General features: G+C 37.1%; 1 protein-coding gene and 1 long non-coding RNA gene across 7 annotated transcripts in view; both read left to right on the forward strand.

Moving 5' to 3' along the window:
- The window catches only part of LOC139770494 (uncharacterized), a 189728-nt gene that overhangs the window by 159086 nt on the left and 4436 nt on the right, over nt 1–26206 (forward strand). The window lies entirely within an intron of this gene.
- Nucleotides 1–26206, forward strand: part of Ptp10d (Protein tyrosine phosphatase 10D) — a 34438-nt gene that overhangs the window by 3796 nt on the left and 4436 nt on the right. For 2 of the 6 annotated variants that reach the window (XM_071702472.1, XM_071702473.1), the window contains exons 3-20: nt 15495–15741; nt 16033–16308; nt 16379–16585; nt 17325–17678; nt 17793–17965; nt 18049–18412; nt 18518–18787; nt 18899–19207; nt 19520–19798; nt 20302–20711; nt 21221–21598; nt 23007–23199; nt 23483–23497; nt 23649–23817; nt 24268–24520; nt 24637–24894; nt 24999–25383; nt 25902–25991. In XM_071702472.1, coding sequence (XP_071558573.1) covers nt 15495–15741; nt 16033–16308; nt 16379–16585; nt 17325–17678; nt 17793–17965; nt 18049–18412; nt 18518–18787; nt 18899–19207; nt 19520–19798; nt 20302–20711; nt 21221–21598; nt 23007–23199; nt 23483–23497; nt 23649–23817; nt 24268–24520; nt 24637–24894; nt 24999–25383; nt 25902–25963 — 4602 coding nt within the window. In that variant the 3' untranslated portion in view covers nt 25964–25991. The remainder of the gene's footprint in view (nt 1–15494; nt 15742–16032; nt 16309–16378; nt 16586–17324; nt 17679–17792; nt 17966–18048; nt 18413–18517; nt 18788–18898; nt 19208–19519; nt 19799–20301; nt 20712–21220; nt 21599–23006; nt 23200–23482; nt 23498–23648; nt 23818–24267; nt 24521–24636; nt 24895–24998; nt 25384–25901; nt 25992–26206) is intronic. The other 4 variants (XM_071702477.1, XM_071702475.1, XM_071702474.1 and 1 more) reach the window with 4 other exon arrangements.

Consider the following 26206-nt stretch of genomic DNA (forward strand, 5'->3'; position numbering starts at 1 on the left):
ACGAAACTATCGTTAAGAGTTACAGAATAGATCCACTGTTCACTGAGATTTCCGTCAAAAGAAAGAGACTTAGAAATCTGAATGTATACTCGGAAATAAGCGAAGAAATATATTAATATCGGCGAAGAGATTATGTACTTTTGCGACAGATTGGAGTCAGAGTTTGAGTTCTGGTCAACTGATTGGTGAAGGGGAACGTGACCGACATCCAGTCTTCTTTGCTCGATCGAATCGTATCTTGACATTGCGAAACACCGCCTGGCTTTCTCAACCGCGAATACATTGCTTACTTCGAATGCCGATGTGTCTACTGACTCCTGTATCCGTCAGTACGGCGAATATCCAATCGTATTAGTGTCATTAGAATATATGTGTCTACTGCATACGTATTTCTTTAAAGAAGAAACTCTCAGATGTAATAATAACTTATTTTCTCTCTCTAGCGTTAAATTAATGTTTTCAACTCGAACGGAACAAATTTCAATATTTTATTCGTTTTTGCGCAAGCACGACACATTCAGTCGGACACCAGCAGTAGCGGATTAAAGAGGCTTAAGTGTCTGCCGTAGATAATCGAAATGATTAGTTGTCGGGATCGTTTGCCGATGGTTAGACCGCGGATTACGAGATTTTCCTCCCTCTCGGCGAGAGAGGATCTACCTTTCCGGGTAATTTAAATATTTAATGCACTGCAGAGTGCGGGAATTACGTAAATGAGTTTTTATTATCTCTCCGGGAGCTAGTGATTTCATTATACAACAGACGAACGGAGCGTTATGCGTTACGAGAATGTCATTTTTCGAAATAATACGAGATAATGCGTTCACGTGATAACCACAACGCTATGCATTTACCTGTGTAAAAAGATATTAATTTTTAAATTTTTTATTAGATATTTATGATCACGTTTTGAAAAGTATTACATTGAATAATATATTTTGTTTCTTTAGATTGTACATTCGATATTATTATATTTATAAAACTTTATAGAAAATATAATGCAGAGATTGCTTCAAGATTGTATATAGATTCAATTATTTGTTGATTCAATACGGGGAAGAAAGAGGATCACGGTTTATTATAGCTATGAGTTACGGTTTATTGACTAAAGGAAAGTTTGGCGAAAGTACGTCGCGTCATATCTAATGAAGTTCATAATGGACAAAATGATCCGTCTAAATGTTCTATGTAACAAAAGGAAGTCAACGCCCATTTAACGACCGTTATATGATACTGTTCTACGCGAAATCGATGTGATATCAATTTCATTGCCATGGAACATCCTCTATTATCTATTAGAAAAATTGATCATCGCTTTGTCATTAATCTTGATGTCTGTCTCACCGATATCACCATTGGAAAAATACAATAGATATTCTGATTGCAAAACTAATTGGACATAATTTCTGGTAGAATGAAAAATAAAAAAAAATTTGTCTACGTTTATATTTAGCTATATATCGAGAAACATACAAATCATTTATGTAACATCAAATGGTGTTGTTTTATTTGATCACAGAGTGAGTCATGCAAAGTGATAAGTACCCATGAAAAAGATATGATGTAATATATAAAAGATATATTCATGCAACATATGGCCCCCAGCATTGATATCATCATATCGTGTATATATATATATATGCATTTTGCGAAAGAAATACTTTCCATTTAGACACTCGTTAATTAAAAGCCAGTAATTTTGTAAATCGAGTAATTAATCAAATAAATCATAAAAGAAGTAACAAATTGTTAGCGATATTTCGAAATGCAGTCAATTTCGCAAAAGTATGAGAAATCGAGCTTACGTGACATAGAGAAACTATTAATCCTTTTCTTGTGATAAAGTATTAATTAGGAATCTTATCAATCGTAAGTTTAATTAGCATAGCTATTGAATTAGCATAACATTATGTAGTAAGATATAAAATTAGAATACACAGAACAAAATTGAATCAAATTTACAGTAGGTTTTAATTCTTCCAATGCTATTTCCAGTTCCACTAAGCTTTCTGTTCATAAATCCGCTTTGCGTGGTACTCTACATTATTTTTGCAACACGGTCAAGTACACCGAATGCTCGTTTATTTTACATCAACGTTCATCCATCGTTCGCAAAATTTACATCCGCTCTTCCGCTGAGAGAGTTAAAATTTTCTAAACTACTGGGTAGAATCACAATGGGTTTCCGCTATACCGATATCCTTTTGCAGATAGATATAAATAGATGAATAAACTTTATAATTTCTTACGTTTTATTAAATTATTTTATTTTTTGCTATACATATATATTATTTTATTTTATTTTACGACATACAAGTGCACAATAAGGCGTGTACCCTATAAATTAGAAATAAATATAATAAAACTAATAAGAATTATATTTCTTTTTAGGTAATAATTTAACTCGTATGATACGATTCGATTCAATTCTTCTGTTTTTTGCGTGTTTCTAGGAAAGAAGAGTGGGTGCGACAAAATCATGACATTATTGGCCCAGAATTCGAGGCTCATGACCGCGCTATATTAAACTCTTACCGCGGAGACCCTGTTCGCCGAATGTCTCGCAAATAGCCGGCGTCGTCATTTTTAAGTCGGACGTTACGCTACATATGCGATAAGTTACGTTGACACGCGAGCACATCGTTGGTTAGTCCATCGCAAACAAAAAATCGTCTCCGATGGTTTTCCTATACTATGGAAGTTCTCGTCGACATTTATAAAGCCAGTTTCATCCGAGTTTTATTCCGAATTTCGAATGAATATGCAGTTATCGGATATTTGTTTTGACTGAGTAGAGATCGAAATATTGGCTCGTTTAAATATTACAAGGAACGCAACGTGCGTGCTTTCTATGAAAACTTCATGCATACATATCTCGATTAAACACAATTGTATGCAATTATTCGGAATAAAAATAACGCTATTTAAAATACTCGCGTTATAAATTGCTTAGTAGTTAATAGTTTATATAATGAGTTATTGGAATATTAAATAAACAATTAAGACAGTGTAGTTAATAATATAACATTTATTGCAATTATTATTGCAACCAAGTCTAATATGTAATTACTACTAAATAAAGATAAAAGTCTGTAAATATTAATTATCGTAAATATCTGAAGCGTTAAGAATAATAATGATTTAATCTATTAAAGTTTAAAACGACACTCGAAATAAGCCGAAGATAGTAAGCTTAATAATTTCTTTATTCCGTCACGGTTGCGGCTTACCGGAAACGGCGTCTCGCAAAGGCAAGGACAAGCCGCACGTGGTGCTCTGCTGAGTGTCAAACGACTACGGTTCATCCGGATGTGCGACTATATCCTGGACTAGCCTGGGAAAATACGGCTGCACATGTTACGAAAATAGAGCAGACGGGAGAAATGAATCACCGTTCACTCGTCTAAGCCATATCCGAGGCCTTCAATCGCGTCTAGCTATCGTGAATGGCGTGTAAGAATTAAAATTGAAGCAATCCACAAGCACAAAAAAAACAGGATTATTGAAATTATGTATAATACACATGTTAGCCATACTCGGATTATACTCGATAATACAAAAATATTACAGATGATAACAGATTGATGGAATTAGATTTTTATAGCATAGAAACACACACACACACACACACAGATCTCACTTTCCCCAACTTTCTTCGTAATTGAGTTAAAAGCTGAAAGGTTTCAATTCAATCTAATTAGATAAATGTATAAGAAAGTAAACACGTAACATTTACATACATATTTCAAGTCTAAAATAAAAGATTTGAACAATTTATTCTAATCCGCAGAGTTTATGATCTTTCCATTTTTGTTGTAAATCTTAAAAAACAAAGAATATAAATTTTACATACATATATTTCTAATATTATTTATTATATAAAATATTAAAATCAATAATATTAAAAGATTTTTCTCATTAGTTTAACTTTGCTCGATCTTCACTTCAATCTTCCTAGTTCTAATTCTTAGTAAACGTTTACGTAAGTAACGATTCCGATATTTTCTTGAATATTGGATTTGACATTGTATTGTGAGATTTCTCTTTTTAAATTATCTTTTTATATAATCTATTCTTTATTGAACCGCAACTGTTATATTAATTTTCTCTGTCTCTATTATTAAACACTCGTAGATTGTGCTGTCAAAATCATGTACATTAATTGTAGAAATAATTTGCAAACTAGATTTATTAATATAAATTTTCCGCTTAACTCCATATATCATATTTCGGATTTTCCGCGCGGTTTCCTTTTATAGATAATTATTTACGTAATTAAATAATTTGTTATATTTTTGCTATCATCGCCATATAGATAATTAATATGTCAACTCTTAGCAATTATCTCGATGGTTCTCTAAAGCTTTTCAGTGCAAATAAACATCCGCGATTTTACTCACGCGTTTAATCCGTTTGTTCATTCGTTTTCTCGCGCGTCGTGTAAAAAAGACCCGGAATAAGGGACAAAAATACGCGTGATGGTGTACTACGCACACGGCTCTCTGACGTCGTTGGGTATAAAAGAAAAGAGACAGCTTGGTGGCTTTTTTGGCGCATCCCGACTCATCCCTCTGCCTCTTGGTCGCATCCGCGTGAATACACTTGCAGTTTCACTCCTGCTTTCTCTCCTCGTTCTTTCTCATTGTTGCACGCATCCGTCCGAATGCATTTGGATAAATTGTACATCGCGCTATTGAGAAAACCATACGCTTGACGTCATTCTGCTGTCGGTGGCATCTCTTTTGTGTTCAAGGATTGCAGATGCAACGTTGTTGTGTTTTTTTTTTTTTCAAGATCGCGTCTTAATTAAAGCGAGTTGTACCTTACATCCTGCTTCATCCTACGTTGATTTATCCTATACGCGTCGATGTGTAGTAACTGCGATTTATACAGAAAATCTTCGAGTTTACCTTGTTGCAAAGATAAATGATGTTTATACGATAGGCAGTTAATTTTACATAGATCTCTTATTGGTTGTGTATACATTCAATTTTCACAATGTTCAAGAAAGTAACGGTTCAAGAAAGTAACGGTTGCGTAATTGTATTGATAAGACTTCTGTAAAACGTGAGCAAAATTTTTGGTTACACGAAAAAAGAAAGTTAGCGCAGCATACTTTACTGTTGCAATCAATTTTGCCAATTATTGTATAAATAGCAAAAAATTTGATTATGAGTACTAATTTACTGGAAAAATAATTTCACTAAATTTGCAAAATTATCTTATAATAATATTTTAATTCTTATTTTATCTGCAAATCGGCCACAGTGCTGTGACAATAAAAAATACATTTAGTAAATTTTTTTTTACAAAACTAACAAAACGAGGTTCTGTTGTAATATCGAATAATTAGTAATGATAACGATCTTTGGCCGCTTTCACGTCAGATATGCAGTAGCAGCGATTTTTCGCTGCGATAACAAAATTCCTTTTCTCCATGTTTACGATGAAAAGAATGCTTTTTCTCAATTTTTTGCATTAATATACATTAATACTATCGTATCGTAAGACGTAGTATGATTCAATATCTGACAGAAATATCAAAAAACGTAAAAATACGCATTGCAGAAATTTATGTGCAGACATAAGAAGTTCACGCGATTGAGTTCGTTTAATTGTGGTGTGTTGATTTAGAGCGAATCAAAACGGTTTTATATCGGTACACAAATATTGTTACGTTTCCCTGTTATTTCTAAAGCCCAATTTCGCTAATTATAATTATAGCTAAAACATGTAGCAAAATACATCATTGAAATGAAATTATCGTATTAGCAAATGCAATTAACAAATAATCCATAGAATATTGTCGGTATGGTCGCATATATCTTTGCAGATGTTAATATTTACATAGATAGATAAATCATAGATCAATCCATTGGCAATTAAAAGTTAGAGTTACTTACCGTAAAGCACTGCAATAGTTCCCTCATGCATTATTGTATTATTTGTCAAACTCACACGTCGTTATTAATTAAAAAGTCTCCTCGAAATACATAGGAGTTAATTTTTTATGAATTTTAATTAAAGGTCACGACTGAACTTTTACAAATTCGCAGACACATTTATTCAAAACGGCCATCCGGATGTAAAAATAGAAATCGCGATATCGTGTCCGAGAAGCGTTCATTTATCATGCGAATCAACAAATCCCGGATACATTAATTACTTTTAATTTATATTCAAAACGTATAAAATTTTCTAAAAGATCGGCGATAATTGTTTCTAAACAGCTTTACAATACAAATTGCAATTTATATCATGATTGCTCATTAATGATGCAAAGTATTAGATACTATATTGTTATTTTAGTTAGATCGTTCAGTAATCTCAATAATTAATAATTCTTTATATATTAAAAATAAAATCTTAGATAATCTTCAATTATTTTACATAACAAACGGATTCGATCATTAAAAATAAGTTAATTATTACAAATACATGTGAGTGTACAATTTTACAATGATTCGTAACGCTGAAAAGTTAAACGCCAAACTTTTGTGTTCGCTCGCCCTAAGAGTAATATAATCACGAGAACGATGACGCAAGCCTTAATTAGGCAAAGTCAAAAGTTGCGCGGCACATAAATGCGTCATGGATAGCCGAGAGCACGCGTTTATGTCCAAATGAGTTTGCAATGACCAAGTTACAGCGAAGTGTATTCCTTTCTCGATTAAACGCATCAAAGTCCTATCCAGTGATACTACTGGGGCCACGGCTTCTCGGCAACATGAGAGGTAAGGATGGAGTGGGAGATTGACTAGGTACACCGAGCACACCCGTGTCTCTAGTCAGCCTATCCTTACTTTTATTTACATAAATTATAAAAATACATTTTAGATTCTAGAGTCTATCCATATACTGTTCATAACTCTTTTATATCTTATTTCTCATACATATATTTTACTTACGTTAATAATATAATTTTTACAAATCCATTATCTCGACATGGAAATAAAAAACTCACCGGCCGATGCGCAACAGCGGAGTTGTATCCCTGCGTTGATCTGTAACATATACATGTTAAAGCAGTGTCCAAGAATATCAATACTTCAAGTAAATAATTATCGCGCTGTCCGTTTAAAATTTTTAAAACGTCATTTTGACAGATATCTGATTTTAAAATGTAAGAAACGATCGCGACCGACGGGCGCCGCAAGCGGCTGCATATTTTCGCATCAACTCATTCGAATAAATAATTCGCAAAAAATCGTTTAAGTAATATTACGACCGTGCGAATAAAGGCCATTCTACAATGGCTGCGTTTGCTTTGGGCGCTTTCGTGCTGAAAGCGTCAGTCTATCTTAATTGCTCATTATATGTTGAAAAAAGATGGAGTGATGCTTTCACAGCACGAAAGCACCCAAACCGAACGCAGCCAATATGTCGCAAACGCACCGTCGCGTAGCCGTCGTCAGTCGCGAAGGATAGCTGCAATTACTGGTTAAAAAGTGCTATTTTCGGTTGCCGATTGCCAGTTGCTGTCGCCAGAAAGTTAAAAGTTCACCAACTCTCTTTTGATAACCACAACTGAAGTCTCAAAAAAACTCAGAGCATTTCTCAGATGTTTTTACGATGCCCTTCAAATATTTTTATTATCTCTATTTGGCTTTATTTAAACATTGAAACTTCTTATTTTACATGGTTTATACAATGGTTGTCCTTTTTAGAAAAGAAGCGCACAATACTATGCTCCTTTGTTTCGCATTTGGAGAGAGAATCGCCACGATCATGCTAACGCAAATAAATCCGATAGGATATTATCACTGTGTGAGATATTGCACTCTCTAGACTTTCGGTACGTAGGTAGAGGCATCCAAGCCTGGCGAGCGACCTAACGATCACCTACAACGTCTGTATCTCGAGTTACGCAATCATCAATCACCTCGCGCGCAGGTAAATACTTTTTCACAGCGATTCGCCGTGGCCGCGCAAAGACTCGAATTACCGTCGAGAAGCCGCAGGCATTTGGTAAACAGGAAGCGAGATCGTTAAGTGTACGCGGATCTTATCTAGGTTTATCCTACGGTGTACTGAATGCGCACCGGCAGGTGCACGTCGAATTGTTACTATGAAAAATATCGGATCGGGACGAAGATGGAATTTATGCAAATGCCATGTTATTGCCAGATGCATCTTCGATGCTATCATATCTTTTTTCTTTGATAGCAACAATCAAGAGAATCGCAGCTATGAATAACTAATTGTAAGCGGCTCGAGATAAATCTTCGCCAGAGGCTGATTTTACCAGATAAATGCAACTCCTTCGTTATATAACTGATAGATTCGACGAATTGCAGTAATTTTTTGGCAGATATAATTGTCCGCTTCGTGTAAATTACTTTTTTATTTCACGACAGTTGTAGTTGATGTTTCTCTCGGAAACTATTAGTACTCGCAGATAAGCTTGAGGTAGTAAATTCCTTTAGTGGAATGAAATTCTAACAATGCCAGCTATTACGGGAAAACAACATTTCTGCATTCGCTAGCTATTAATAATTATAATAAGTGATTTCTTTACTTAGTGTGCATCTCTGTTGTCGATGAAAACTTCAAGAACCAAAAAAAATACATTTCACATGCAGCAATGATGCATTTGCATAACATTTATATACATGTAAGAGTACAATGCGATTAGCATACCATTCACCTGATGCATCGTGGCTCATCTTCAATCTATAATTGCAAACATATGTCCAGCAATTACTTGCTGACAAACAATTGCAATTGTTAATTATTTTAGGGTGCAGAAACATGGTCGCATTACACATATATATCAACGTGTATCTTTTCATGTTTATTTTTGTTAAATTTTGAGAAAGAAAAAAAATTAATTAACAAATTAAATCTATAATGATTAATAAAACGCGGAGTATGTTGAACGACGGCGAAATATTTTTCAATTTCTGTTTAACATGGAAACGTTTTCACAACCGGTCTTTTCTCGACCGGATCTTTTAGTTGTTCCTACAAAAAACGTCAAAGCGATTTGCCAAGCAATTAATGAAGCGTTATATTACGCTCGATATGACACGCCGCATTTATCATTTCTTTGGAAAGAAAAAATTGGCCGAACACATTATCGTAAAATACGTCGTTTGTTTTTAACATGTACGTGACATATTGCTCATTGGACAATATTATTTCGCCGTTGTTTTCCAGAAGCACATTTTTCGCTGCGTTCATCGAGGCTAACATTTCTACCGTTTTAAAAGACGCTGTATTTTCGTTGTCACATGAGTGCAAGAAGAAATAATACTGAAAACAGATTATCGAATGCGATAGCTAAACATAAGTAACGTTATCGCTGCTCGGAATGTTACGAGCGCCTGGTTGATAAGGATTTTTCGTCGACGCTCGTATAATCGCATAGTCACCGACTTATCGTTTCGAGTATTAGTTTCAAATTCAACGATAAAAATATCCGGCAATTGTAAATAGCTTGTGTGCTAAAAATATAAAAGCTATTCCGACGGGAATAAAAAATGTCAAGCTCGTCGATTTGCTATGTCGTTCACGTTGTGGAAATGCGATGACTGCAATGGCGAACGAGAGATTTTAACGCCGCGCATTGCGCGACCGAGACGGTATTTCTGTTTAACAGTCCCGTCGCGTTTCCGATTTGCTCGCAGGCGGATCTCGACAACACGTCAGTGGAAAATTATCGTAATGATTCCGTTCCCAATTACGCGGTAATTGCATTACGGTCATTACCGACCGTTTTTTTTCTTCCTGTTGCGTCCCAAACGGCCGTTTCAGTGCCACGCTTCGTCAATGACGCGGACAATGTAACGGATGATCACGTGACGCACGTTACATGCTGTAAAAGTTACATAATCAGCAGAGAAGCGTTAATGCAACGTCCGGCTATAAATTTACAGCTTTGCTTGTTTACGTGCTGGCGCAAGAAACGCTGCGCTTGTTCGCGGACGATACACCGGAATGTGGGTCGATTTGTGGTCGATCAAATGTAGACGTACAATACGCATCCGTGAGCAATTTACTGGCAGAGCGAATACAATAGAATATTCGCTGTACATTCTAAAATGCCGCATCACACTCGGCAGAATACGTTGTAGCGCTCGAAATTTTCCGAACGGTCGAATAATTCTTTTGCTCGGATTTTAAATTATACGAATTTTTCCGGAGATCCGTGAATAGTCAACTAAAATAGTATACGAATTTTTCCGGAGATCCGTGAATAGTCAACTAAAATAGTAAAATAAATCTAGACAATATATTGTAAGAAAAAGAACAAAAAAGTTATTTATAATAAACATTATTTTTTTTTTAATTTTCCTTGACATTTAATTCGAATCTTTGCGCATGAAGATTGAAAATCGAGTATTCAGTCATTCATTTTTATTCGAATATATATAGATAAACATTTACATTTCAAAGTGTTTTATTTTTTAAAAATTGTTTTTAATTTCTTGTTTAAATTCTATGTATATTTAGTAATGTTTAGAAATGTACAAATCCGTTTTGACAAACGATCGATAACGGCGTGGAGAGTTTGTCACGCGAGACGTGCGTGACGTCGGTATAGCGATTATCTAAGAGCAACATGCATTTCATTATTATCGCTGATTTATCTCGCTGTTATAATTTAGTTGTCCGGCCATTAGCAATTAAAGTACTCTCGTTTAATTAATCACGCTCTATTAATTATCGCGAAGCGCGGTTTGCGCTATTTATATCATAATTTTCCGAATAGTGAACATTATAAATAGCTTTTGCAGTAGCTTTTTCCATCCTGGTGCATTGTAAATACCCGCATCACACATTTTTGTGACATAAATATTATCGCGAAACAGATAACGGAAGGCAGTTAGACTCCAGCAGAGCTTAAAAAGATAGAGATATATATATAATTGTTTAAAAATAGACATGAGGACATTGAGTGGCGATTAAAAGGGAAGAAAGGGAAGGCCATCGGTGCACAAATCGAACAAGGTCGTGCAACAGGTTTTGCAAGGGGCAAAAATGGCGAAGCACGCAAGCTACTTAGTTAGAATCTCCCGAGTGCACATTCGAAACGAGTGCCTTTCTTTAGTCTCTTTGTGTGAATAAAACGTTCGTTGGATTTACGATACACTGAATATTTTCCTGAGTGCGCTCGTAACAAGAACATGGAGAAACGAGATGATAGCACACATCTTATATTTATATGTTTTGCAAAATTAGCAAACGAGAAAACACATTTTACGTACGAAATATCTGTTGCCGCCGTTATTTTGTGGGCTCGTAAGACGGCCTCATTTTTAAAACCGCCGCTGTAAGGACAGCCTCGGGACGTTTATTTTGTTCCCAACGTTGTTTGCCTACGTTTAAGCTTGGAATTTTTTCCGAGACTCGTCGGCTTGTCCGCTGCACGATATTCTATGCACGATCACGTTCTCACTTATTTACGGATTCGGAGCCCGTTCGTGAACCAGAATGCGTTTCACACATTTGTACCTTTGATATACCTTCCTAGCTTGTGACTGAAACAAAGGAAATATCGGATTTCTGTCGCGCTATATCGACTATAACCACCTGCCGTTCGTAAGCTAATGCGTAAAATGGTACAAAATGGGATTTCGAACAAGAATTTATCTCACCCTTATAGTCTCGGCACGAGACAAAGCCAAGTCGAGGGCATTTACCTGAGAATCTCTCATTTTTATATTATCCCTAGCTAATACTTTTGTTACCAGCCTCATAAATAATTCTTGCTGATAGAAACTTTACGAGAGAAGAGGAAATGACGATACACACCGACAAAGATAATGCATGATACAAATGTGGTAGAGGAGGCAGTCAGTTAATTCCGATGTTGACATAATGCACCGGAAGGCGAGTAATCATGATTCATCACGCTTGCTATACTTATTTTATTGAAATCGATATTATCTTGCATGAGCTCTTGAACAACTTGTTTAAAAACTATATCAATATTTTTGTAAAATAATATTTTAATATTCAAGAAAAGAAAGCTTCTCTCTTTCGATTATTCAAACGTTACGCATAACATAGAAAAATTAAAATTTTGTAAGAGGATCTTTCGAAGCAACTCAATCTTATCATATATGGACAGATTTTTTTGCACATGGCCCGCTTAATGTCCACTTAAAAGGAAACTTATTCAGTACTCTAATAATAGGATACCAAGGCAGATAAGACAGGGTGACGGACAGCAAATCAGCTGCAAAGTGTCACGGACGCGACGCTGATGGGGTGTCACGGACACGTTACTTCCACCTCTTCCACCTACTTCCATGTACTACTACATTGAACGTGAACGAAAACCACTCGCAAGGTCGGAAATACGCTAAGGCGCGTGACAACGGTCAACCGGAAATGACGCACGTGCTAGACCTCAAACATAGCGATCGAGAGCCACGCATACTTCACGGAAAGTCGCTGGGTGCTACTTTCTACTTTCAAAATCTTAACTGGAAGCAATAAGCCGCGCGTCGTTGCTACTTAAACCAAACATTCCGGTAAAATGTGGTTATAGAAAAAATAAAAATTACTTTTTAAAACTGGACGCAGATAGAAAGAAATGTCGAAACATTTTTTAAGCGACATATTGAAGTGATGATATAGATATTATAATCTAAACTTTCCAATACTTGAAATCCTTCAAAATTTGATGTGGTTATGTAGAAAGAAATGTCGAAGTATTTTTAAAGCGATATTATACGCGATATGGATGTTCTAGAATGCAGTCTTTTTCTTCTCACGACGATTTACTTAAAAATGCATAAATGCAACTACGTCGGTTCACCCAACATTATTTGAGAATTCCGTGACAAACAGATATGTGTAATGGAATAGGTCCTGCCAGATATGTTTTACATTGCGATATTGCGTGTCATACAATGATTTAATCGTAATATAATTACATTTGCAAATTGTTTCTTTTTCTCGAACAATGTAAATACGCAAATTGGTACTTGTGTATTACTCATATAAATTTTCAAAGAATCGAGGTAAATGTATTTTAAGTACTTTCTAAGTGCCAACGACGATTCTCTTTGCAAATGCAAAATGTACTTCTGTAAAAAATGTAAACATCCCTTTTTACCACGACGAATCGCTAAATCTCCCATTATTAAATTTTTTCCTCGCTTTTTGTATAAAATGCACCGCATAATTCACCACGTTGTCGGCATGCCGCGTTTAATCATCGCGCGGCAAATATCTCCAACCACGAAGTGAATTTATTTCCTTCGAAGCACGAGGCAAACGAAATTCTCGCGTGCCTCAGCCACGTATTTCCCGATTATCTCTGCCAAGCCGGCATGCTATTCGTGCCTTCTTTGTACAATTAGGAGTTTTTGTCGTCGTCCGTGTCGACGTCAAGCGCGAGGGATAGGCCGCCTGTGGGGGGTATACGATTGAGAGAAACGAAGGGAAGGTGGGAAAAGAGACGTTGCGTTAGAGGGAGATAGAGCAGGGATCAATATGCACCTCACTGTCGCGAACGGTTGTAGGAAAAGATATTTCATCACTTTAGACCTGAATGGATGTTGAAAGATTCATCGTAATGTTATCAATAGTCCAAGCTGATCAAGTTGCTTTCGAGTTTTTGTGTATAGTGCGTGATTTATTAATAAGTTAAATGTCAAATTACATTAAGACTTATTGAGGAGCCAAGTAATTTATAATTTTCCTTTCTCATATCTCAAACAGTTTCCCGTCATGCCAGTTACAAATGGATATTGATGACTGGCAAATTGTTCCTCCAACAACCTTAATCGATACTTGATTACTGCGATTTTGCCCCATGGTACCGCTTTTTATATTCTATATACCACAGATTGATTTGCGTTCAATTCGTTATAAGATTCAATATTTAATAAAAGAAATTATATTTCGGGAATTTTAGCTAGCGATATTTTTCTTCTTACAAATAAAATTTTCCTATTGGATATTGGACGGTACGGACGGTATGGTATATTGGACATCAGCTCCAGTGAGCTCTCTATTACGTGTCAACGACAGCGTTATAGGTTTGCGGTGCGCTATCTTTCCCACGTCTGGGAACGCGTTGGCTCTCAGTATATATGTCGTGCACATATGCTGTCTGTCAGTAGTTCATAAGAATTCATAGCTATGAGTAGCCGCGAGTACAGCTATTTAAAATCAACATACCGTTTGCGTCATTTCCCACAACCATCATTTCAATCTTTCACATCCAACTGACAATGAGATATTTCTGATATCAATATAGATTGAGTCAATTTTTCTTCGATTCACAAAAATTTCGCGCACATATTGTTATGCCATAAATTTGACAAAATAACGTCTGAATGGCTTTCGAAAATTTTTATTTGAAACGATTTAGTGACTAAACGCGTGCTGTAGACACGCGGTTGGGAAAATGGACAAAAACGTTTGGTACAAGGGACTGGACGGTCGTGCATTCGCAAGTTAATGGCCAATATTTCGCGGTGGAGAAAGCGAAGCGCTGAACGGAGGTCGTGAGCCTCGTTAAAAGCCGTCCATAAACTTAGAGTTTGTTTCACACTGTGGGAATCACGATATCGCGCGAGTATCAGACGTACCGAATCGAATAACCGTTACTATATGTGAGAGGGCACAAGCCTCTTGCTATCATAGGTATTATCTTTACATCGACGGAAATAAAAATAGATGAGGGATCGATGACGCGATAAATGACCCTCTTTCAGTTTCTTGATTATCTTTAAGGATGGAACCTTGAAATCCAAGATACATCGCTTTTATAACGGTCCTTACTAACACGAGCTCGACTCACGGATCACGGTTACGACATTGCGTGGTGAAGCCGTAAAAGCATACAAGCGTCGAGATGAGTACGAAACAGTTAGACGTACGCATGTTCTCATAGAACCAGGTTGTTGCATAAGGACACCGCATAATCCAATTCTATTCAAACGTAATCGAGCCCCTTTATACCTTGCTCTATAATTAACTTACATGTACGCATGTGGATCAAATTATAAATTAATAACGCACATACACGCGGAGGAAAGGAAATTTGCCGTTGCAGCAGAATCGTTACTGCTACTTTATATTCGACGTGAAACGAATTAAATTTTCTATCAATTATTTGATATTACAATCCAAATTTATTTTCTTGGTAAAATAAAAAAAATTTACTGCGTAAATTTGTTCGCGAAAACGTAGATCTGCGGTAAACAAAAATTTAATTTGCTGACGAAATATTCTAGCAAATGTATTTTATTATTTTGCTGATAAAATAAAAATCAATTTGTTTTAGTGAAATAACCTAAAGTACCAGGAAAACTATTTTCAGTAAATAAAATTAGTATTCTCTGAACATTTTTGCTGTTCAAGAATAGCAAAATTTAATACGATAGCATGATATACGTTTCATTAGTTTCTTTCCTTCGTGTACTAAACACATTGTTGATACAAATTTTATATTACTGCGGAAGTATTAATTACACAAATGATGATACGAGCGTGCGAATTAACGGCGGTTTCTGTGTGTTTCACCTTAGGTCACATACTCGGCCGATCTCGCGATCGAGATACCAGGCAATCTGAGCCAGGGTGGTTCCTGGTACCGTTTGGATTACAGCCCACCCGTCGGCTCTCCACCGCCGAACACCACCATAGCCGCCACTGACATCGGTGATGTCATAAAGTTCAGGGACGGTCTGCCTGGAACGAGATATGAGTACTGGCTGTACTATAGCAACAGCACTCTTCACGATTGGCTGACGTGGACCGCGTCAATCACAACACGTATGATAATCTGATTCTATTTAACGCAATAATTATCTTTAACAGTATGCTTTTTAAAGATATAACGATATAAAATTAAGTAGAACGCGTTTGATTAAATATGGCTACTTGTTTTTGTAGCTATTATCATCTAAGTGCTTTACATGGTGATTTACTTTAATAGTTAAAAGTAATTTTATAAATTAACCGCCGTATGATTATAATTGCAAACGCAAAGTCACAGACAAACAAACAGTTGCCTGATTTGCCGAGTCTCTCTGGAGAGTCAATTAATGTAATTTAATTTATTAGCACCCGATCCTCCGTCAAATTTGACGGTATCAGTGCGAAATGGAAAGACCGCGATCGTATATTGGTCGCCTCCGGCCCAGGGGAATTATTCCGGTTTCCGGTTGCGGACGCAGAGCTTTAGTGATACCGGAAATCCCAAGACCACCGTCATCCCTGTTGACTCGGTGCCCTACACTCTACGTGATCTCACGCCTGGTGCCACGTACTCGCTTCAACTCTTCACCGTATTGGACGCAAAAGAGAGCGTCGCTTATACCAGCAGGAATTTTACGACAAGTATATAAATATCTTGAGAGTTACAAATGTTTCGTAAAGATCGATGTATCTAGCGTTGGGTTATTTGTAGAACCGAACACCCCGGGAAAGTTCATCGTCTGGTTCAGGAACGAGACGACGCTGCTGGTGCTATGGCAACCGCCTTATCCGGCCGGGATATACACACACTACAAAGTTAGCATAGATCCATCTGACGCGATAGAATCCGTTCTCTATGTGGAGAAGGAAGGCGAGCCACCTGGTCCTGCACAGGCAGCTTTCAAAGGACTTGTTCCAGGTCAGCTGTTTGCTATCATGTAATCGCACGCGCATATTATGGAACTTTCAGACACACCAAATTCTATTACATGTTTCAAAATATATTACATTCCGTGAGAAATTAATCTTGAGCAGAAATTGTGTTTCAAGTTGCAAACAAGTAATTTTCATGTTGTTTGCGCATCAAAGTCAAATCAACTTCATTCCCTCTTTCTAGACACACGAAACGGAGCTACCTGAAGTAGAATCGCAGAGAAAGTATGCATCTGCTGTAAATAGAGCAGTGCATGAGTTGCAAGACGAATAAATTTCACAATTGTATCAATATTTATCTTTTCTAACATTAAGAACAAAATTAAGGTCTATTTATTTAATAGAACGTAAACAGACTCGTCAAAGAAAGTTTCTTATTTTAGAGATTATAATTTATTTATAAATAACAGAGAATTAATTACAAAAGTACTTGTTTTATTAACTTGTGTATTAAATGTTAAATTTTGTTGTCTATATTTAATTCGCCTGATTATATAAACACGCAATGGAATTTGTTATCACAATTAGTATACGTGTTTCTTAGAAAGCAGTAAAATTGTGCAATAGGAAAAAACCTGATGGCAAAAGATCGAAGAGAAACTACTTGATTCTTAAAAAAGCGTTTTTCAAAATATAAAAATAAAATCACTCTTTTTAAAATAAAAGTAAATTTAAAGTAAAAATTGCGTTTTATTCCTCTAAATTGTTTGCATTTCCGATTACAGGCAGAGCGTACAATATTTCCGTTCAGACCGTTTCCGAGGATGAAACGTCTGCGCCCACCACGGCCCAATATCGTACGGTACCACTGCGTCCACTCAACGTGACCTTCGACAAATCCTCCGTGACATCGACTTCCTTTCGTATGTTTTGGAACCCTCCCAACGGCACATCTGAGTTCGACAAGTATCAAATATCGCTCGGTAGTAATCGGAGGCTTGCGCCGGTTACGCGAAACCGGGACGATGAGAACAGATGGGAGTTCAAGGACTTGGAGCCCGGTAAAACATATCAAGTGGTGGTGAAGACGGTTTCTGGCAAAGTCACCAGTTGGCCGGCTAGCGGAGACGTTACTCTGAGTACGTGTTCATTGCCTATTCGTTAATATGTACAGTACTCGCTGAAAATAGCGCGCGCAATTATTTATTTACATTACAGCTACATTGTTTCTTCATTCTTTGTTATATTTATAGAGCCGCTACCTGTTCACGACCTCAGGGCAGTGATCGATGAGAAAACTGGCATGGTAGAAGTCTCTTGGAGTCCAGAGAATTCAAGTACGCAGGATAGTTACAAGCTACAATACCATGAAGTGGAAACATCGATTGGCGGTGATAGTAACACTTTGACGATTGATAAAACAAAGGTGAGCGTATTGTTAAATGAGAAAAATCCTGTACAGCCTTCGTTTCTTTTATATACTTTCTGACATAATTGTTAAATTGATAGGTCACGCTGGAAGCTCTGCTGCCAGGTAGAAATTATTCCATAATAATTCAAGCAATTAGCAATAAAGTCGAGTCGAACGAAACCGTCCTGTACCAAGCGACACGTCCTGCTAGTCCTGTAATTGAAGATCTGAAGCCTATTGAAAAGGGTTTAAATATTTCCTGGAAGAGCGACGTCAACTCTAAACAAGAGAAATTCGAAGTAACCCACAACAGAAATGATACTGGAGAGAGTGCGACCACTCTGACTACGGAATCGCATATTGTCTTGGAAGATCTTTATCCTGGTGCAGCATATGAGGTCAAGGTCTTTGCCATTAGCCATGGACTTCGAAGCGAGCCGCACGATTACTTACAAGCCGTCTGTAAGTAATAAATTTAATTAGTTCCTTACGTTATTGTTTTTCATTCAAAATCGTTCGTAGAAGTTTATTTATAATTTATTAACGATTCATTGAATTATTTTTTAGTACCTCATCCACCGAAGAATCTCAGTATCGAAAAAGTCACGAGCAACACCGTTGTTGTGCATTGGGAAGCGCCGACGGATTCGATATTCACCGAATACTCCATCAGATATCGTACGGAAGATGACCCCAGGTGGGTCAAACTCCCCAGCGTGCGCGACACGGAAGCGGAAGTGGCGGATATGACGCCCGGCGAGAAATATACTATCCAAGTGAACACCGTCAGTTATGGTGTCGAAAGTTTGTATCCGTTACAAGTGAATCACACAGTCAGTAAGTACATCGTGAATTATTACATAATTTTTTGATAATGATTAATGATAGTAACTGAAATAAACAGCGATTTGAAACTCAGACTTACAATATATCTCCTTGTCATTTTAGGGCCTAATCCAGTTCTAAATATCACTCCGGTTATCGATTCTACCAATGTAACTCTCGAATGGCCGCGGCCTGAGGGTCGTATTGAGACCTACGTTATAAGATGGTGGCCAGTGGAGAACCCAGAGGATTCCAGGACGAAGAACGTCAGCGAGACCAACGATGTACCCGATATCAGTTTCGAAGAGAACGCTGTGCAAACCGAGAGGATCCTGGTGAGCGACCTGATGCCTGGAGTACAGTACTTCTTCGTCGTCTACACGATCTCGTATGATCTAGTCAGCGACATCACCAATTTAACCACGAGAACGAGTGAGTACATCAGCTTCACTTGTCAGCGATGATGAGCGAAGTTATATTAATCCATTATTTTCCGCTGTTTAACAGCTAATTAACAAATTTCGCATGAATGCTAACGGATATACGACATCCTAACTGCCAGTTATTAATCTTACTCATATTATCATGTGCTTTCCACTACATATTTCTACTACATTTGTTTGTCAGAATTTTGTATCTACTTAACGATTTCGTTCGAAGTCTGACGGGCAGTTAAGGACGTGATTAAGATCATGGTAGGTCGACTGGTAACTAGGCAAACAAAAACGAAACTTTGAAATCTAGTGCCACTGATCCAGTCCGAAGTCGTCGTAGTGGTCGATCGGGATCAACCAGGAACATTGACGTTGAGATATACGCCGACGCCGATTCAGTCTTCAAGGTTCGATCTATACCGGTTCAGGATTAGCGATGAGAATAACACCACGAAGGAGCGTATGGTGGATGACGTTGACACCAAGGTTTCATTTGTTGGATTAACACCTGGCAGACTGTACAACGTAACTGTTTGGACAGTAAGCGATAATGTGGAGAGCAGACCTCTCCTCCGGCAAGACCGACTCTGTGAGTATCCACGCGATACAGCGTGTGTTAAAACAATTCTCGAAGATTAAACGCTAATGTAATTGATACACGAGTGAACGTTGCATTTGCTTAAATTGTTGTTGTAAAGTAAAAAGGGATGGAATTTTTTATTCCGTATCTAACGTAACGTACTTAAAGACCGTACGAATTTACAAATAGTCCACTTAAAAGCGTGGTACCATTATATTTTCTCTTTTAAAATACTATACCTGCATATTGTTTTGTGATATAACATCGTAATTATTTTAATGATAACTGTGAAAAGATCGCAGTGAAGGAATTAAATAAAAATAATAATATGACATTATAACATTTCGTACTTTCTTTCATATCGACAATATTTCTATAGCAGCCCTAATATCTACTTAATAGATGTTTATCTGCGCAAATAAAAATCTTCTTTTAATATTTACGTAAAAACGATCAGGCACTCGTTTTATACTATAACTTTTTATTAGCCCGAAGATAAATATGACTTTTAGATCCTGAACCGATCACTGCGATCCACGCGATTGACGTAAATGATACGAGGATCACCTTGACCTGGGACATCCCGCACGGAGAGTATGATACTTTTGAAGTACAGTACATAAATACGGAAGGAAACTATAACCAAAATATAACCTCGGTCAACGTGATTACCATCTTTGATCTGAAGCCGCATAGAAATTATACGTTCACATTGGTTGTACGTTCGGGCACAGAATCCTCTTACTTGAGAGTCTCAAATCCGCTCAGCGCCAGTTTCACCACCAGCGAATCGTATCCAGGAAAAGTGGAGAAGTTTCATCCTATCGACATTCAACCGAGTGACATCAGCTTCGTATGGTCTCTGCCCAGCCAGGAGCAAAATGGCATCATTAGAAAATTCAGCATCACTTACGGTTTAGAAGTAAGATTCCTTTTTAAATATGAGAGATTTGCGTTTACATACAACTTGAAAAAAATTCGGTTTGAATATACACCTTTGACTGAAAATTGGTGTTTTCTATCTTATTATTGTTTGTCTTAATACATGTTATTGCGATAAATATTACCACATGCCTCAGTGGTCGAATTGGTACGACACCCGTCACGGAATGAGGGAGGTTCCAGATTCGAACCCTGGCTGAGGTAATATTTTTCGCAATAAATTTAATTATTTAATTAAGATGCTTATATTATAAGCATCTAAAATTACATCAATTTTAGAATAACCAGAATTCTTGGTCGAAACGCGGTGACGATTTGTCGCGACGATTATAATCATTGCCAGTACAGTCGATTAAATTCTTAATTGGATTGAAAAAAATACCTGAAACGTATCGTAACGGATGAAGCTATTTCGTATTTCTTCATGCGGTGAAAAATATGTTATGCAACGTTTTAAACTACACGGATGTTTTCTCGCGGTTCCACTAGGGTTCGACTCACACCCAGATGCAGGACTTCAGGCCGAACGAGTTTCGTGGTGTTATCAAGTCTCTCATACCTGGCAAGACCTATATCTTCCGGATTCAAGCGGAGACAAAGATCGGCTTTGGTCCCGAGGTGAGCTGGAAGCAGAAGATGCCGATATTGGCGCCGCCGAAGCCATCCACGCAAGTGGTGCCAACCGAAGTCTGTAGAAGTAGCACGACAATCCAAATTAGGTTCAGAAAAAACTACTTCAGCGAGCAGAATGGCGCGGTCACGTCGTACAGTATCATCGTTGCCGAAGACGATAGCAAGAACGCTTCTGGACTGGAGATGCCCAGTTGGAGAGATGTCCAGGCCTACAGCATTTGGCCACCCTATCAGGTAAACTTTGTTTTTCGTTTATTACATAGTCTCGATAGTCGTAATTACGAAGCATGCCGATTTAATTGAGATAAAGTAGTTGTTTCACAAGATTAAAATATTCAGACATCGTATCGAATTTCAAACTGTTCTTAAGATGAGCGAATATACGGCAGATTGTAAAATATTATGTGAAATAAATATTTTAAAGCTGACGCAGCATTAAATTTAAATAACAAAATAAATGCGCGGTAAAATGGTTTTATTGCAAAATTAACAACGTCATTCTCGATTCAATGCATACAAAATATGCCAAGAGAATAGGCAGTAAAAAGAATCGTTTAAAATAATTAATGCAGCAGATTATGACACGCTGTACTTATTGACTTGCAAGATCATGGACAATTGTCGTAAAATGTATGCGTTATGACGTAGATTCGCAAACACGTATAAACGGCCCGCGAGCTGCGAACAGAGTGTTATGTGCGGAATGAAGGATACGTGTAATCTAGTTGCGATCTGAAACTGCAATGACGCAGATGTGGTCACACCGTGACATGGACATTTTAAAAAGTTAAATCGTAGAATTGTATTTAACTGTCTACACGTTGTTGTGATCGCGGAGAGAAAAGCAGTGCGTGTGTGAACCGAATTTAATAAAATTTAAAAAAGGATGGTGCACTCTGAATTTACGAAACTTTAAATGTATTTTAATTCGACTTCTTTATAGCATTATTACCAGACCTCGAGTTCTTATTTATTCTCTCACTTATTTGAAAATAATGTACAAAATTATAAAAATGTAATACAGATTGTATCAACTTTGAAAATTACGGATTGTTCAACGGATATTAAGCTAATCGTCTGCGGTCTCTTATGACCGATTCTTCGTATTCTTCGATATTACCAATGTTAACGTTCTATTAAAGAAACTGCGTAGCAAAGTAAAAGTAAAGTTTATCATGGAATGTATGGCACCGAAAATTGTGATCAAATTTTAGTTATGAAATTCAGAAGCTATGAACATGGATATTCTGAACGGCTTAATTTCGAACACCAAGAAGATGATCATGCAGGTGTTTATAAAAACGATATACATATACGCGTTCTGTACATATATAGATAAATTTGTAATCATAAAAAGGTAGTTGTCTCATTTAGATATTTTATTTTGATTTTTAGCAAAACTTAATCATGAAAATATTTAAAGATATAAAAACGAGCTTTACGATAAATAAATTAAGAAAACGATTGATTTAATTAGCACTTAAAGAAAATTTGTATCAATTATTATTATATTATTTACTAGATTATACAATGATACAACAGAATAGATGTATAATGTCTATCTATTACTTCAACGTAACTATCAAGCCACTGTTAATTATTTCACAATAATATACATATTTTGTTGTAATAAAATTTGTAGGTAATGGAACCATATTACCCTTTCAAAAATGGATCTGTAGAGGACTTTACGATCGGTTCCGAGAACTGCGACAACAAAATTGGATACTGTAATGGACCGTTGAAGTCAGGATCTACTTATCGGGTGAAAGTGCGCGCGTTTACAGCACCGGACAAATTTACGGACACCAGCTACAGCTTCCCCATTCAAACAGGTGAGAGCGATCGCGTGAAAAGTCTTAAGACGTGAGAAAAATCGCGTGCCATTAACGCATCTGATGTCTCGCTCTTTCACTCTCTCTTTCTCTTTTATGAAGTAGTGCAAACTTAAGTATATGTGAGTTTGTAGAAATAATAATTGTATGTAGAAATAATATAATAATGTAATAACGATTCATCCGATGCGATAACTGGTTTATAAAATAGAGGCACACTGCGCATGTAGTGAAAGCCTCGCTAAATTCATGCCTCGTTATTTCGTGTACATGTCTGCCCAAGGATTGCTGCTGGCAGGTAAGATTTCAAAATGGAAGTTCAAAGCTTTAGCCACGCCGCGTGATAAGTGTGACTCTTCTTTTTAACAAACGAACGTATCTAACGCGATTATTCTTGGCGATTGTCTGACTCATTGTAACACTCAAAATTCGCTGTGCGTGTCGAACAGATAAGGACAACACGGCCATCATAGTCGGTGTCACCGTCGCCATAGCCTTGCTACTGTTTCTATTGGGCATCGGGCTATTTATGCGAAGGAGAAGAAGCCAGGGTCGCAAAACAACAGAAACCAGGGCAACCGATAATTTATCATTGCCGGATAGCGTTATTGAGACTAGGTGCCAAGAAATTACAATATTTTATCTCGATTTCACCAAATTGAGATTTTAACAATAAGTTTGCACGAAGATTATGAAATACATTTATTTTTCAAGAAATACAGATATTAAAAAATTTTAAATTTTAGTTATCGAATTGTCGATTAACTTGAAGTCAATCTTTTTTAAAATTTACGCACAATTTCTTTTGTACCTTTTTTTTTAAATATTATGATCAAACGTTAGATTAATATTTTGTTAAGATAAAATTAATTGAAGACTACGAACTTGTTATTTAGTCTACAAAGATTAATTAGCAAGAGATTAATTTTAATTGTTACAATTTAAAAAAAGAGACTTTTCTGTAGCTTGTGTTGGAAGAAAATTTGTATTAGAAATGTTTTTAAAATCATAATTTGTAATATTTTCAATAAGATGATTATTATTTATAATATTTATTGTTACATTTAGCCGGCCCATCAAAGTCGAAGATTTTGCCGAGCACTATCGCACTATGTCGGCGGACTCCGATTTCCGATTCTCGGAAGAGTTTGAAGAATTGAAGCACGTCGGAAGAGATCAACCGTGCACTGCGGCGGATTTGCCTTGTAACAGGCCGAAAAATCGCTTCACGAATATTCTTCCATACGATCACAGTAGATTCAAGCTTCAACCTGTCGATGATGAAGAGGGCTCCGATTACATCAATGCCAATTACGTTCCGGTACATAAAAACTAATATTTCTTTTAAAACTATTTAAGCAGTTAAATATTTAAAACCATTTAATTTTTATGTTCGAACGAGAACAATTCCTTTAATATTTTTTTATGGCACAATAGGGTCACAATTCGCCACGGGAGTTTATTGTGACTCAAGGACCGTTGCATTCGACTCGCGACGATTTCTGGCGAATGGTATGGGAGAGCAACAGCAGGGCGATTGTAATGCTAACGAGATGCATTGAGAAAGGCAGAGAAAAGTGCGATCACTATTGGCCGATGGACACCTTGCCGGTTTATTACGGAGATATCTGCGTCACGATACTCAACGAGACGCATTATCCGGATTGGAGTATCACCGAATTTATGTTGTGCAGAGTGAGTGATTGCTTGTTTTAACAAACTTTTCTTCCAAATGTATAATTTATCAGGTGATTAAATTTTCCGATCCTCCGACTGAGATAAAAAATAATGTGCCGCAGGGTGATGTGAAGAGAGTGATACAACACTTCCACTTCACTACCTGGCCAGATTTCGGCGTTCCCAGCCCACCGCAAACTTTGGCGAGGTTCGTGCGTGCGTTTAGGGAACGTGTCAGGCCCGATCAGCGGCCTATAGTCGTTCATTGCAGCGCCGGCGTAGGTCGTAGTGGCACCTTCATCACCTTAGACAGAATACTGCAGCAAATTCTCGTATCGAAGTACGTTGATATCTTCGGGATTGTCTGGGCGATGAGGAAAGAGCGGGTCTGGATGGTTCAGACGGAGCAGCAGTATATCTGCATCCATCAATGTCTCTTGGCCGTTCTGGAGGGACAGGATACCACTGGACCACCACGAGAAATTCATGACAATCAGGGATTCGAAGGTACACCCTAATTCTATTACCTTCACAAGATATTCTGAATTAATTGAGACAATTGCGGAACAAGTTGGGTGATCAATCACGAAGTGCGACTTAGAGAATCCGTCACGATGGGTAATCGAAATGTCAATTGTTGAAAATTTGAAGGGAATCGATCGGTAGTGCATGTATTGGAAGGGGTTCTAAATGGAATATCTGTAATTTGTCACTTGTTTCCTCGTACTGAGTTTCCCCTTGCACGGAAATAAGTTAAATATGTTATCAGGAATATTATTATTAATAAAATGGTATTAATGAAAAGATAGCGGAATATTTTATAAAGGGCGAAAAAATATATCAAGAACAAATTAGTTGATTATTTATGGGTGCAGGCGGTGGTGATGGTTATAAGCACACGTTAATTTATCCTGTAATTGAAAACATAAATGGTGTAAAAACCCTTTTTGTAAAACGTTATCACTTCCTCCGCCTGGTAATTCACACCCTCCCTTTCTGCAATCTTTTGCGACCTTTGTATTCAGGCAAAAATCGAAGCTCGGTCGAAAGCACTAAGAGTCCTGCCGAGGCTGAGAAGGAGAGGTGACCTTCGAACAGCGACTCCTGCATCGAGGGTAATTTCGATCGTTGCTTTTCTTCTTCCCTGCATGAATCTACATGTTACACATGCTACCAAATACCGAATTTGTATACTAATTATGTACGTTGCATGTGAGAACAAAATAACAGTATGTGTTTCATTAAACACTGATGGTGTGTTTTGTGGTGAGAATGCTTGACTGTGTTTACACCATTTAATTACTACTTAGTTTTCCGTACAAATTTCAGC

The sequence above is a fragment of the Temnothorax nylanderi genome, unplaced genomic scaffold (genome assembly GCF_030848795.1).
Source record: "Temnothorax nylanderi isolate EJ_2023f unplaced genomic scaffold, tnyl_v1.0 TNYL_tig0030_pilon, whole genome shotgun sequence".
Lineage (NCBI taxonomy): Eukaryota > Metazoa > Arthropoda > Insecta > Hymenoptera > Formicidae > Temnothorax > Temnothorax nylanderi.